The 14,962-nt window shown below is 40.9% G+C and overlaps 1 protein-coding gene across 2 annotated transcripts; it reads left to right on the top strand.

Annotated features, from left to right (window-relative positions):
* The first annotated feature begins 396 nt into the window (after positions 1 to 396).
* On the top strand, positions 397 to 14,076 carry POGLUT2 (protein O-glucosyltransferase 2). Of its 2 annotated transcripts, none has more exons than XM_027730752.2 (10): positions 397 to 590; positions 5,725 to 5,896; positions 6,312 to 6,517; positions 7,243 to 7,320; positions 10,383 to 10,555; positions 11,484 to 11,721; positions 12,308 to 12,517; positions 12,868 to 12,957; positions 13,496 to 13,600; positions 13,820 to 14,076. In XM_027730752.2, exons 2-10 carry the CDS (start codon positions 5,815 to 5,817, stop codon positions 13,835 to 13,837), a joined length of 1,200 nt encoding a protein of 399 aa, XP_027586553.1. In that variant the 5' UTR covers positions 397 to 590; positions 5,725 to 5,814; the 3' UTR covers positions 13,838 to 14,076. The 2 variants fall into 2 exon arrangements, with proteins under 2 accessions (XP_027586553.1, XP_027586552.2); XM_027730751.2 differs by lacking the exon at positions 397 to 590 and adding an exon at positions 3,328 to 3,560 and having other exon boundaries at positions 5,691 to 5,896.
* The last annotated feature ends 886 nt before the right edge of the window (positions 14,077 to 14,962 follow it).

Raw genomic sequence — 14,962 nt, 5'->3', positions numbered from 1 at the left:
CAGATAACCCACTGTCCTCCCTCCCAACCTGGCCCATTCTGTGATTCTGTGAAAAAGCAAAGTGGTGTTGGCTAATGAAACCCTGATGCAAACAGTTCATCGCCACTGCCACCCAGAGTGCTGCATGTGCTCAGCAAAGCCTCCCAGCTCTGGCCCCAACAGCCACTGGAACTGCTCCCTGGGCAGCTTGGGGTCACCCCATGCCCTCACTACATCCCTTTGGGATGTGGGTGCTCCAGGTACCTGCACCTGCTGGCACCTGCCTGCCCCAAATGGCCCAGGGGGTGTCTGGGACACCAGTCCCTGCTGCCCCAAGCTCTTATGTGAAAGTGGGATATCGTAGGTCAGGCTCAACACAAGTCTTGGCTTAGCTTTGGGGCCACGCTTCTAACTTGGCTGCATCTTCCTGCTGAGCATAGGAAAGGTGTAGGAGCATAATAGTGAGTGTTAGGTTCTCTCTGGGAACGGGGGACTGACATCTAGACCTTTTATTTGCACCAGGTTTCTACTGGTTCCCCTGACAGTAGTAACAATACATGTTACAAAAATGCTTCCGGAAAAGTGTATGAAGGAACAGAAGTCTATTTTAGGTAAGTGTCTAGAACTGCTGAAAATATTTTTCATCGCATCCTTCACCTAGCATAATTTCAACATGAACAAACACAATGACACTGAAGATACAACTGGAGCTGTTCTGGTACTGCCACTATTATTTAAAATTTGTTTATTTTTAAATATCTGAAATCATGATATTAATTGATTGATTTTATAACAAAGTAGTTACAAAATTTTAAATAAAAAAAGTTATATGGTGTACTGCTGAAGATTCACTGCCAGCGATTACAGCACAGTGCTCTCAACCCACAGAGCCCCTGCTCCCAGCAGTAGTTTATGTGAGAAGTGCTGCAGATAATGGGAAAAATAAATGTCTTCTCGAATGCTAGAGTTATTTGATAGTTCTTAGTGGTTAGGCAGAGCAAAGTTGCAAAAGTCATCTAGAAAGAAGTTGTGGGTACAGCCAAGTTTGCCATCCCCTGTGTTAAGGAAACTTCCCTGTCCAACCACTCTGGCACTCTGGCAGTCAGACTCGTGGGACTGAGGCCCCTTCACAGCTACACCCCCCACACTCACAGTCAGACCAGGTTTCCTCACAAGCTTGACCCCAGGTTTCCCATAGCGCAGACTCAGACATCCAGATCCTTAAAATAATTTAATCTTGGTGCAATAACTAAATAAGAAAATAACAGCTCGTGCTGGTGTCTCCAAGAAGGGACCTTGAACAAAGAGACTCCTGGGCTTTTAGACCCTCATAGTCTAAGGAAGGGCAAGTCTGGGGGTCGTCGGCTCCTGCCCTGTCGCTGAGTGTCTGGTCCCCTGGATGGGCCACGGGTCCAGTGCCCTTTGTTAGGCAAAAGGTCAGCAGTTCACAGCCCCTTGCCTCAGGCTGGAGCTTCTGCACCCCCAGAGCTCAACCTGCAGCTGGCACTGCAGCTGCACACCGAGCTACCTGCACTGAATGTATTCTTTAACACCCTGGACACAAGCTTTCAGTATTTTACATGGCTTCATCCTGAGGCAACATGCCTATTGTAATGGAGAGCAGCCCTTATGCCTTTGCCAGCTGGAAGCCTATTGAGCCTTAGTCGGCCAACAGCCTTTGATGTAATTAAATGATTCTCCCTCCAAAGTATTTTTATCTGAGCCAAATTATAGACATTAGGGTAGCAGCAACGTTGGCTTTGCCAGCCAGGACTAAAATTAGGTTGCATGATTTATCTTACAACTTGTTTGGGTGCTGACAAATAGTGTCAGATCTCTGCATGGATTCCCTGAGCTGCACTTACGTGGAGGAGAAAAGCTGGAGGAGAGAACATCAGGAGGGTGGAAGTGTGTCACCCTTGCTTCATCACTGCTGTGTTCTTTTTAACATGTCAGTGCCACCCTGCTAGGAAGAAGGATGTTCTGTGAATTCTATAGCTATCAAATTTCTTTTTAAATAAAAACATCTTTAAAGTTCTTTTCCACTAGAGGGGACTGGCTTCTCTGGTACAGCAAAATACAAGTTGAGTATGATTTCTGCCTGTATAACACATCAGCAGAGGTAAAGATGGAGAAAGAAGAGCTAAAGGGTCATGGATATAAAATAGGGCCTGTGTGAATTTTTAGGCTGGAAATTGCAAATCTTCCAACTGAATTACCTGAAAAATCATGTCCATGGGAACATCATGGGGCAAAAACTGTATCTTTAAAAGCTGGAGCTTGATAATTTTTAAGTCATTTCATAATGAGGTTGTTGGTTAGAAAAGACTGCATTCATTAAACCAACTGATCATTTTTCAGCTTGCAATTTTCTCCAAGCAAGTGACTTTCGTGTGCTTTTCTCTAAACATACAGTATTTCAAAATGTAAAAAACAAAATCTCTTTGAAATTCATGACTCTTTGATGATGAGGTTCAATTTCCTGTATTGTTTGCCTTAACAAGAGAAAAGCAAAAAGGAGCAAAATTGAAAGTATCTTTTGGGATTTGAGTTCTCCCATGAAGAAGCCTTAATTTTTGTAAGGCTTCTGCAGCTAAATGGCAAAAGCATTTGTGTGAATACAACCTACCTGAAAGGAGATTGTAGCAAGGTAGATGTTGGTTTTTTCAAGTAGCGAGTGATGAGAGGAAATGGCTTCAGGTTGCACCAGGGAAAGGTTTAGACTGGATATTAGTAAAAATTTCTCCACGGAAAGGGTGGTGAAGCAGTGGAGCAGGCTGCCCAAGTTAGTGGTTGAGTCACCACCCCTGAAGATATTTAAAAGGTGTGTAGGATGTGGTGCTCAGGGACAGGGTTTAGTAGTGGAGTTGGCAGTGCTGGGTTAGCGGTTGGACTCCATGTTCTCAGGGGTCTTTTGCAGCCCGAATGGTTGTGTTTGTAGTTAAGCACAGCACTGGCACTAGCGTTCTGCATCCTGAGGTTGGATTATTTGACAGACTAAAGCCCATGGAATCATCGAAGGTGCATGTTGGGCGACTGGCAGCAGACTGATAAGGTGCCCTTTCACCTCCGCTGCGGACAATCCTAGACCTGAGCTACTGGCTGCCACACATCACAGAACCACGGCATAGTGAGAGTTGGAAGGGACCTCTGGAGATCATCTAGTCCAACCCCCCTGCCAAGGCAGGGTCCCATAGTGTGGGTGACACAAGAACGTCTCCACGCGGCTTCCAGATGCCTCCAGCGAGAGCTCCCGCGGCGCCTCCCGCCCAGCCTGCGGCTCCAGCGGCACCGCCCCGCCTTCCCCCCCTGTCCCCGCCCCGTGAAGCCGCGCCGAGGGCAGGACTCCCCAGCGCCGCGGCGAGGGCAGGAGGCCGGTTCCGGCGGTGTTCCCCCGTCTGGGCAGCGCTGCCGATGCTGTGGCCTCTGTGCCTCGCCCTGGCAGCCGCGGCGGCGGCCGCGGGCGGGGCCGGGCAGCCGAGCGCCGAGCGCAGCGCGGTGTGGGGGCCCGGGCTGCGGGCCCAGGCGGCGCTCCCCGCACGGTACTTCTACGTGCAGGCCGTGGACGCCGAGGGGCAGAGGTGAGGGCGCGACGGCTTTCCAGGGACATTGTGGGCAGTCCGGAAGGCTTGGGGTTTTCTCGTAGAAAGGGCAGGCTGAAAGATCTCGACGTGACTTTTTTCTGTATATCACTTAGTGAAAACTAATTAATTTTTTCTATGGTTATCACATAACTTCGCGATTTGCAGGGGATGAGATAAGAGGATGAAAATGTTCAGCAGCAAAACATACATGTTAGTCCAACCAAAAATTTATTATTTATTCTCCTTTGTCAAAACTTTAACAGTGACAAATACATTTAATTTATTATGTTCAGGCGTCCAGCTTGTTTCCATTGTTGGGAACATCAATATTTCTCCTACATGTGTAGGCATGAGATCAGTAGAGTCATTTACTAATTACTCCATAGTCCATTAGATAAAACTTCATCGTAATGAAATAAGACGAGGAGCAATGGCCATAAACTAAAACACAAGAAGTTCCACCTCAGCGTGAGGAAGAACTTCTTTACGTTGAGGGTGGCAGAGCACTGGAACAGGCTGCACTGGGAGGTTGTGGAGTCTCCCTCTCTGGAGACATTCCAAACCCACCTGGACACATTCATATGTCACCTGCTGTAGGTGACCCTGTCTCAGAAGGGGGGTTAGACTAGATGGTCTCCAGAGGCCCCTTCCAACCCTAAGTATTCTGTGATTTTGTGATTTTCAGAGGACAGTCATGGCTTCCCATTTCTAAAGGGAAGAAACTCTGATTGTACAGCCCAGGTAGGAGCTTGGAATGCTCCATCCAGTCATCCAGATTAGATGCACCATGGCTTGTGTCAGTCCAGAAGCTGCCAGTTCAGTTTATCATGGAAAGTAAATATTTCCTGCCTTTCGTTGAACTGCCAGCTCCCTGGTATGTCTGGACAAGTTAAGGTAACCAGGCTGTTGGGCTGTAGTCCAGCTACTTAGTAGGAACTTAGTCCAGCTAGTCCCACCACCTCTTTCTCTATCCGAGGCTCTCCGTAAATATTTTGGACTATGTTTAAAGGGATGAAAGAAAGGTGGAAGAAAGTTGGCAGATGCAGCATTTTGACTGCACCAGCTTTGTTCGTACCTCAATGATATGTGGTAACTTCAGATGATTTTTCAGATTACTGTATTTGGTTTTATGGAGATTTTTCTGTGTTTGGTACATGGCGAATTTTACCAAAATATTATAAGTACACACTGAATTACATGATCCCACTGTAATGTTTTTTCCCTACTGAGACAATGGAATTTTTAGTATTCTTTTTCTCCCCCTTGTATGAGCTACCATAATGATTAAGATGTTTAACTTTATTCTTTACTTCCTTAAATAATACCTGGAAAATAAAGTAATCTGAAAATATTTTGCATCTGAATGTAAAATAACAGACTTATTAAGCTGCTAAAGTGAAACTTGTTTTAGTATTTTTTTATATAGAATCATGGAATGGTTTGGGTTAGAAGAGACTTCTAAAGATCACCTCATTCCAACCCCTATGCCATGGGCAGGGACACCTTCTACTAGACCAGGTAGCTCAAAGCTCTGTCCAGCTTGACCTTGAACACTTCTACTTATGAGGCATCCACAACTTCTCTGGGCAACCTATTTCTGTGTCTCATCACCCTCACTGTAAACAATTTCTTACTTATATCCAATCAAATCTACTCTTTTTCAGTTTAAAACCATTGCCCCTTGCTGTGTCCCTACAGGACAGGACACCAAGATATATCCGTTTATTTACATGCTCTCTACCTTCCCATCATTTTATATTTGAGCTACTACTAATCAAGAGCTGTGCTGGATTTTTAAAGCTGCTCTGTTCCCATATAGTCAAAGACCGTATTTCCAACACTGTTCAACCTATAGGGCACCAAGTGATTTTTAGAGGTGTGTTCATGACCGAGTGAAACCTTCTTGATGCCTTATGCTTCAACACCATGAGACATTTTAGGTAGCCTAACAAAATTCTCTTTGGAAAAAATCACGCCTTGTTTGTGAGCATTAGGATGTACTCAGAGAGGCCTAGCATGGCTCAGTGAAGTTACTGGAAATCTGTCGGCTTGAGAAGGAATGGGTTGGACTAGGAAATCTGTTGTGTGTTGGCTTTTTTATTAAGCTCCCACTTACTCTCCGGGTAGGTTCACTTCGTCACCAGGTGAAAATGCATTCCAGGTGAAGATCACTGCTCCCGATGAACAGTTCACTCGGGTTGGTGTGCAAGTGTTAGACAGGAAAGATGGTTCCTTCCTCGTGAGATACAGGATGTACGCAAGCTACCAAAACCTGAAGATAGAAGTCAAAACTGGAGATAAACATGTTGCACAGTCTCCATATGTTTTAAAAGGTAAGAGGCAGCATTACACACAGATTTCCTATCACAGTTTTTTCTCACAAACTGTGTGCCAGAATGTCTTCTTGGATAAGCATAGGATTCTTTGGGACCTCAGTACTTTTCTGAACCGTCAAATCCATTGGAATTATGGATTCATTATAAGTGTCCTACACATACTATTTAAAATAATAAAAAGAAGCAAATGCTGTGAAGCTGTTGCCTAGCAAATACATGGAGAGGGCTCACACAGAAGCTGATGTAGATTGACATGACTCCGTTGAAATTAAAAAAAAAAATTCAAACGTCCATTCGGAGAGTTGCTGACTGCTTGGCCCTAAGCAATGAATGTTCAGTGCCTGACCCTCTTTTGTGATCTCAACAAGTCAATAGTATGATTTATTAAAAATAATAATTGTGTTCCTGATAGGACCTATTTACCATGAAAACTGTGACTGCCCTCAGGAGGACAGCAGTGCATGGCTGGAAGAGATGAACTGCCCTCAAACCATGCCACAGATTCAAAGAGACCTAGCAAATTTTCCCACTGTTGATCCAGATAAGATTGCAAAAGAAATTCCACAGAGGTTTGGACAAAGACAGAGTTTGTGTCACTACACCATCAGAGATAACGAGGTACGGAATGGGATAATCTGAAGTCCCTTTGGGAACTTGGTAGCAAATCATGCAACTGGGCAGTTTGGCTGTTCCCAGTTGTAAAAGCTTCTTTGCTTGCTTCTCTGTCCTTGAATACTTTGCAGTTTGTATATGAGCTCAGCAATATCTGTCCTGCTTTATAAGTGCTTCTTGTCCACATTGCAACTGAAGCAACTGCAACACAGCAAAGGCAAATTACTTTCCAGGCAATCAATATGAGTACTGGGCACACACCCAAGTCTCCTAAATGCTAATTCAGTTTCCTGTTCGCTGAGTAATATTGCTGTGAAGTATCACAATCATCTAATTCGGAGTGCATTAATAAATTACACTGTGCATAGTTCTGAGGTAAGGAAATACCACTTTTAGTTCCACTGAGGATCAGAGCTACAATTCTTTTTAACAGAACTGTACTTCAGTAGAGTTTTATAGGGAAATGAGTACAATGGAACACAACAGAAATAGGCAACCAGTTTCTGTTTCCATAAAACAGACCTGGAATATTTTAAAAAGCAGGCAAAGCTTGTAATTTTTTTTGTCAGTTTTCTGTGATGAGATTTCTAAAGCTTCCCAGCTGATTCGTAAATCTGTACAGCCATACAATCTGTCTGATTAGTTGCTAAGCAATTAGAAGAGCTCTAAATTGTGGCAGCAATTCTCTGAAATGAAAACACCGGGCCAATGAAACTTTTGTTTATTTTCAGGTTTATATAAAGACATATGGGGAACATGTTGGCTTCAGAATTTTCATGGATGCCATACTGCTTTCTTTGACAAGAAAAGTGAGTATATCTGCACAGTCATTTATTCTGTATGCCTCAATTTATAGAAACCTGGGCTTAACAAATACACTTCTGCATATTTGTTGCTGTATCTGTTAAAAAGCTCTTATTCTTTCATTAATAATGGAAAGGTCAGATGGATTTTCTTTATTTGAAGCTGGCATGTTCTAGAATGCCATCTGATCAGAATATCACAAAAGTTAATTGAATAGCAGGCTTTTATAGGTGAGTTGATAAATCTGGACAGGTTGTGTTGGGTTTTATTTTCTGTAGACAAAATAAATCATCCTGTAGCATTTAATACGAAATTTGCTAGTACATTTTACAAGATGACTTTAAAAAAGTAGGACATGTATATCATCCTCCATTAAATTCAGTTGAGGAGGAGTACCACAAGCCCAGCAGGTGGTGTGTGGGGAAACTCCCTTGATTGTACAAGCAAAAAGCACCATGAAGACTCTTTCCTAGGGAAACTTTGGAAAAAAACCTGACATGTACACGGTGACAGAATATAGCAGGGCTGAAGTTTCAGCACACACAAATATGTGATTTTTACATAAAATAAGTAGTAAGAGAAATATGAATATAGCCAAGTTAATATCTGGTTTTGACTACAAAAAGGCAAAGTGCCTGGCCTTTTAAAAAGGGGAGAAGGAAGAGAGAGGAACTACTAAAGTATGGAGTTGTTCACCTACAAACCTTTCTTCAAAATTTAATAAAAATAAACACATTATAAGTAGCTAAAAGATAAGGTAATTGGTATGAAACAACATGGATTTATCATGAAATATAAGTCATAGCACTATAATTTCTTTCTATAACAAGATAACAGTTTCCCTGTATGATGTCTTCATTTTAGGCTTTTGGGGTTAAGTCTCACAAGTTTCTCACGAACAACATAGAATTCTTTGCCTAGAAGAAACTAATGTAACCTGCTTGGAAAGCCTTACTTAAATAACTTTTGCCAGTGTTTCCAGAGATGTGAAAGGTGTCACAAACATACTTTTCAGAGATTTATCATAGATCCAGTCACCATTTAATAACTAGTTATATTTTGACTGAATAATGGACTAGAGAATATGCTTATTGAATTTTCAGGTAGCAAAAACGAAAGAACCTGCAAGCACCTCATGGTGCTTTAACTTTAAATTTTCTTAACAAGTAAGAGACATTGTATGGAAAAATGGATAAAATAAAGTGCCAAGGGCAGGATACTACAGAAAGGCTGGATAAGTGATATAGTTATGACAGCTATTTAAAAAGGAGGGAGTGGTAATTTTCTGCAGAAAAGCGTGAAGGTTTAAGGTGTCACGAATGTAATGTGAGTCAACAGTGGCATGCTGTTGTGAAAACTAACCACACATATTAACACAACACGTGAAAGAAATGTAAAGTAACCATCCTCAGGATGAGTAATGGATTGGTTATGCTACTCCGTCTGCCTTTGAGTGTCATGCTTTAAGAAAGATTGCACAGGAAAATGGTAAGAATGACTAGACATACAAATGAAAAATCATTTAAGTGGGGATTGTTTCATCTAACAGTTTCTAAGAGAAGATGTCAATGTAGCCTTTAATTATCTAAAAGGTTGCTCCACAGAAGGTGGAAGTAAACTGTTCTTGGTGTCAGTAGTCAGTAGAAATAATGGAATTAAATTGCATCTATGGAATTTAGGCTGAACATTGAAAAAGAATTGCTAACTCTGGAGACAGAAACTGTTTACAGATCTAGAAGACACAGTTTGTCTTCTCGGAAATTTCTATCAAGACATTGTCACTGAATGACAATACATCTTTTGGTTGGAGAAGAAGATATAACCTGTTGAATGATTCTGCCATTGAAGATGTAGATAAAATACAATTTGTATGGGTTTGTGCCCATTATAACCATTAGATGGCACTGTGCTAATGAAGTTTAGTGCTGAGGATTAGAATGTGTAGCAACTCCCACGGAAGGTACACAATGAAACCTTTTCTGTTCGTCTGTGTACTGAAGGCAAAAAGTACTGCTTTGGGTATCTGCCTCTTCCCGTGTCATCGGGTTAAAGAAGAATATCTTCCAACCATTTAGGGGAGTTTTTATATTTGCCAAATTATTAACTTCTTTTGCTTTGAAAGAGGCAACTGAGGGGGATGTAGTAGACATTTATGGTTTTTTTAAGAAATTAAGAGAGTGAACTGAGATACAACCTTAGTTCTACACTGACATTATAGGTACCTTCAGGTTTCTGTAAAACACAGCCATATGTCATCTTTTGCCTTTTGCTCTCCAGACTGAACTGTCCTACTATTTTCAGATTTTCTTCACAAGGCAGCTGGTCCTTTCTTTGGAAAAGTATAAAGCTGCCTTTCTTTGTACCTTTTCTTACTTCACTTGCAAATACCCAAACCGCATGCAATGCTTAAGATCGGGGTGCATCACAGTTTCATATAGCTGCAAAATTATGCCCTCTATCCTGCTTCCTGGCCATCAACAGTATTTTGCTTGCTTTTTAACTGTGATAGTGATTCAGCAATGGTTTCATACTACAAAATATTTTAAGTTAAGTGAGGCTGTTATGTTTAATAATTAGCTCTGACTAAATGTGGTCTTCCCATCATAGCTGTTCATTTCTGTTTCTTCCGTTGGATTTAGGCATCCTGCAGACACAAGGTGAATCAGTTCACTGATGTGACAGAAAACTAATTTACCACCCAACAGCAATATCCCATATAGTAACAAGGTGGTTCAGCTTACCTTGGAACTATACAATTGCTTACTAGGTCCCAGTGCTAGCCTGATACAAAGATTGTGTGGCCAATTATGGAAAGAAACCAGCTTCTAAAAAGGGAGCATTTTTGTGACTTTGTACAAATCTTTTTTAAAAAAATATTATCTTGTAGGCTTTACTCTGTGGTCTCAGTACTTCTAACATCTTCCTAAAGTCTAATGATGTATTACAGGTATATTAAGTATATTAGACACCTGGTTATTTTTTCCTCATGCTTTCAAAACGCAAGATGGCAGCAGAAGAATACTGCTTTGTGTTAAATTGCACTTCTGCCTAATTTGCTTCTGTTTAGGTGAAAATGCCAGATGTAGAATTTTTTGTTAATTTGGGGGACTGGCCTCTGGAGAAAAAGAAGTCCCCACAGAACCTGCACCCCATCTTCTCGTGGTGTGGGTCCAGTGAGTCAAAAGATATCGTTATGCCAACATATGACTTAACAGACTCAGTTTTGGAGAGTATGGGACGGTAAGAAATTGCTTAAACTTTCCACAAAATTCACAGTGAATGATTTTCCGTAGAGATATGTATATTAACAGTGTATTAACTGTTTCCATTTATTCATTGAGACAATGGCATGCTGCAGGTAGGCAATAACTGTGTAATCAATATGTTAACATTATAGCTCACTGTTTTATTTAAAAAACCAAAACCAATAGCAGTTAGAATGCTTCAAGGGTAGTTATTTGGTTTGTTTGCTTTGTTTCTCCCCACATGAACATACTGATGACTAGCCAGCTGTCTTTTTTTCCTGATTTTGTTAGAGTCCTTTTTTCTGTACCTTTAAAATCCCAGCATGGCTAGAATTCTTGAACTAGGAGCTACCATCTCCCATGTTGATTACTGATCATAATTAGGCTTGGCAACTGCTCTGTTGTTGTCCTGACATACTGCCAAGCCAGCTTCTAAGAGATCTCTGTAATCCATCTTGCAACTGTTTATCATTTCACTGCATTTAGTTCTGGTTCCTTTTTTTATTATCAAGACTTTCTCTAAATTTGCTACCTTCTGCCCTCCCAGTTTATGTGTTTTAATTTAGCAACGTTTTTAAGGAAGTGAAATATGCTGTATTAAGCAAGTTACTTTACCCTGCATCACTTTCACCTGTTTTGAAAACATATCCACTTTTACCTGTTTTTTTCCATGACAATTGCCAGGTACTCTTTCCCCATGCCATGTTGTTGAACTGATGCTGTCATGCCACACACCTGTGAACGTAACATTTGTTATCTGTTTTTTATTGTTGCAAAATACTGATACAATACAGATCATGGTGTGCTCATGACTTACTTTCCTCCTTAGTATTCGCCTGTTTGTACTGTGAACTCTTTGAAGTACTTGCACTTAAAAATATTTCCAGCAGGCTTCCCTATTAAATCACTTCTTTCTGCTCCAGAGTCAGTCTGGATATGATGTCAGTTCAAGCAAACACTGGCCCATCGTGGGAAGACAAGAATACCACAGCATTCTGGAGAGGACGTGACAGCCGCAAAGAGAGGCTTGAGCTTGTAAAACTCAGCAGAAAATATCCAGAGATCATAGATGCTGCTTTCACAAACTTTTTTTTCTTTAAACATGATGAAAGCCTCTATGGCCCTATTGTTAAGCACATTTCATTTTTTGATTTTTTTAAGGTAAGTCACTAACCATTTTTCATAGAACTAGGTTCTCGATGTTTCCCATTATCGAATAACTTAGTATGTATTATTGATAATAAAGTGGTTTTTAGCTTTTCAGGACAACACCAGTAACAAGCACGAATAGACATCCCTCCAGGGAGATTAACTGCTATGTAGCTCTTACACTGAAGATGATAATGTCTGATTTACGTCTAAAGGTTCTATAGAACCTTATGTAATCTATATAACTTCAAGTTCCTTTTTATTTCTTTTTCCTGATTCAGCGATCAGGACTACTAACATAACTAACATAGTGGGAAAATCGGTGGATGAAGTGGCACATCTACCCTCACATCAGAGGATGAGCGTCTAAGAATTCCCGGAGAACTTAACTGATGAAGAGGGCAGCTCTGTGTACCCTGCACTGTGATGAATTCCAAACTAAATAATAAAAGCTACTTAGACATTGATGCTTGCCTAGCCAATGCTACATGTCTCAATATCGGCAAGTCAGTAACACCAGTGCCCTCAGAATAATATAATCTAACCAAGCCACTGGGATCTTGTGTTTGTTAATAACGTATGGTCCTTTTCTTTCCAGTATAAATATCAAATTAATATTGATGGCACAGTGGCAGCATACAGATTGCCTTATCTACTAGCAGGAAACAGTGTGGTGCTAAAGCAAGACTCCATATACTATGAGCATTTTTATAATGAGCTGCAGCCGTGGAAACATTATATTCCATTTAAAAGTGACCTGAGCGATCTACTAGAAAAGCTACAGTGGGCAAAAGAGCATGATGAAGAGGTAAATACACATTTAGAAGTGCTCAGTAATGTTTCTAGAAGACAACAAAAATTGCATTTCTTTAAAACAAACAAAAAAACCTATTAGAAGAACTTAAAAATTATTTTCAACTCCACAAATAAGAAAAACACTTGAAAAATACATAATACTGCCCTTAATTTGAAATTAAACTTCGCAAAAAATTGAGAACATTTTCATAACAGTGCCTTAACATTTAAATTAAAAATACTTATTTAAGTTATCCTAAACTCTCAACATCATACTTTACTCCATAACCAACACTGGCATCCTGAAATAAATATTAGTTTTGGGGAATAATAAAAAAACAAAACTTTTATTTTTTTTGACAGGCAAAAAATATTGCAAAATCTGGACAAGAATTTGCAAGAAACCATCTCATGGGAGACCACATTTTTTGTTACTACTTCAAACTTTTCCAGGTCAGTATATTTTTAATGGCTACTGGCACAAAAATAGAAATCACAAAGAAAGAATTCAGGGCAACGGAGCTGCTGGAAATTGGCCAGCCCAATACTTGAAGCCACAAAGCAAGCATCAGCAATTAAAATCTTAATTTGGTTTACAAACGTATTCAGTTATATCCTGTGAAACCCCTTTAAGACTATGGTGATGCGATGCTTTGAGAAGCAGTCAGATCCCATAAATCGTGATCTAATCTGCAAGAATATGTTGCCCACAATGATCAAAGAATTCCACATCAGATGCACACCCTGTGAACCACAGCTGAAAATATCTGTGCATTAGCACCAAGGTACCGAAACTCCAGTGAGGCACCCGAAGGGGCTCCCTTCTGCAGTTAAGTATCTGCTTACCCTGTGACACAGTGTGGAGTAACAGATTGTGTACCCCAGAGTTTTTACAGAATTACTCAGCTGAGTTGGTGCAGTATTTACAGCCAGACATACAATCTAACAACTTTATGAATTAACGATACCTTTTTTTTTTTTTTTAAACTAGGAATATGCCAGCTTGCAAGTGAGCGAGCCAAAAATCAGAGATGGAATGGAGAAGGTGCCACAACCTGATGATGACCTTTTCCCATGTACTTGCCACCGAAAAAAGGTACAGTACAGGCAGAGTTAAACATGAAGTGCTAGGTGTCTTCAGTTCTTGTCAACCTCCCTGGGAGAGGCGCTGCTCAGTGCCCCTGGTATCAGTTAACAGGCCAAGCCATTAACACCTATCAAACTTAGAAATGTTTCTTGATGTATTTGCAGGACTAGACAGTGAAAAATTGAGCTTCCAGTTAACTGAAACACATTTCTTCTTTCTTGACTGCAGGCCAAAGATGAACTCTGACAGAAAGGAATTAATTAATTTTTTCAGTATTTGCCTACATTCAGACTGTCAGAAAAATTTGAATTAATATGCCAGTGGATAATTTCAGTGGATATTATGAAGTTTACCATATAATGATCGACATATGGAAGAAAACAAAGTACCTCCTATTTCCTTTTTATTATGTGGTGGTGGCAGAATCTTGTTCAAACACATTTTTATAATTTTTTTTTTAATAAAAAACATGTTTGTATCAGTTATGTGTTCCTGTCCTGAGTTACCTTGGAGATCCAGATACTTTTTACTCATGCTTGTTATACTGAGTCTTTTCTGAAGTATGTTCCGCAAAAAAGGGCGGATGAGAATTGTACATTTGCTCCCCACACACATATCTACCCCAAGGCTTCTTTTTCAGACCATAACCTTGATCCTTCTGAGAGAATCAGTATTCTCAAAGTTAGGGGTGTGGGGTTCATAATAAATCTTGTTAACCTGAAGGAAAAACACAATTCATATATTGCTGTAAGCTTTGGTTACACCAGCAGGTTACTCATAGCCCATAATGGGGAAGGCTGCAGCTGCCAGCACACAGGAAGTGTTTCATCTGCTGTGCAATGTCAGAGCTCAGACAAGGACTTGAGTTCCCCTTGCTAATGGGTAATGAGGTCCAAACCCTGACCTGCCTCTTTAGAGTCCTCCAGAGAGAAGTCTTGTGCAGCAGGTCACACTGGAAGCAGAACCGCTTCCTGCTCCAGGAGCTCCTCCATCCCTATAAACACAATTTGTTGTTCATCAGTATTTATTAGAGGGCCTCTGTGATCAGTCCTTTTCACAAAGGACGTGTCTGGAGGAGACTGTTCAAAACTGTAACCCACATTCTTTGATCCACTGCCCAGCTGTGCCTGCATTACCTCCTCCTACCCACACAGGCCCACAGTCTGGTTCCCTGAGGTGGCTACACTGTAAACCATGAGAGACTCCTCTCAGCACCCGGGAGTGGAGGATGTGGGACCAAGGCAGGGTAGTACACCAGGCTCGCCAGCCTCAGGGGATGTGCTGGTAGAATTCTACAAATCAGTAGGTTTTAACTGCAAGCAAGTACAGCATCAATGATGTACTCAGAAACTGAAGGTACCTAAAGATATG

Source organism: Pipra filicauda, unplaced genomic scaffold (genome assembly GCF_003945595.2).
Source record: "Pipra filicauda isolate LSUMZ 115617 unplaced genomic scaffold, ASM394559v2 scaffold125_size2111803_pilon, whole genome shotgun sequence".
Lineage (NCBI taxonomy): Eukaryota > Metazoa > Chordata > Aves > Passeriformes > Pipridae > Pipra > Pipra filicauda.
The sequence above is the reverse complement of the archived record's forward strand: the minus strand, read 5'-3'. Positions and strand labels throughout refer to the sequence as shown.

Coding starts and splice junctions, on each gene's coding strand:
- POGLUT2 (XM_027730751.2), top strand. CDS start 3,394: ATGCTGTGGCCTCTGTGCCTCGCCCTGGCAGCCGCGGCGGCGGCCGCG. Junction 3,561..5,690: donor GTGGACGCCGAGGGGCAGAG/GTGAGGGCGCGA, acceptor CTCTCCGGGTAG/GTTCACTTCGTCACCAGGTG. Junction 6,518..7,242: donor ACACCATCAGAGATAACGAG/GTACGGAATGGG, acceptor GTTTATTTTCAG/GTTTATATAAAGACATATGG.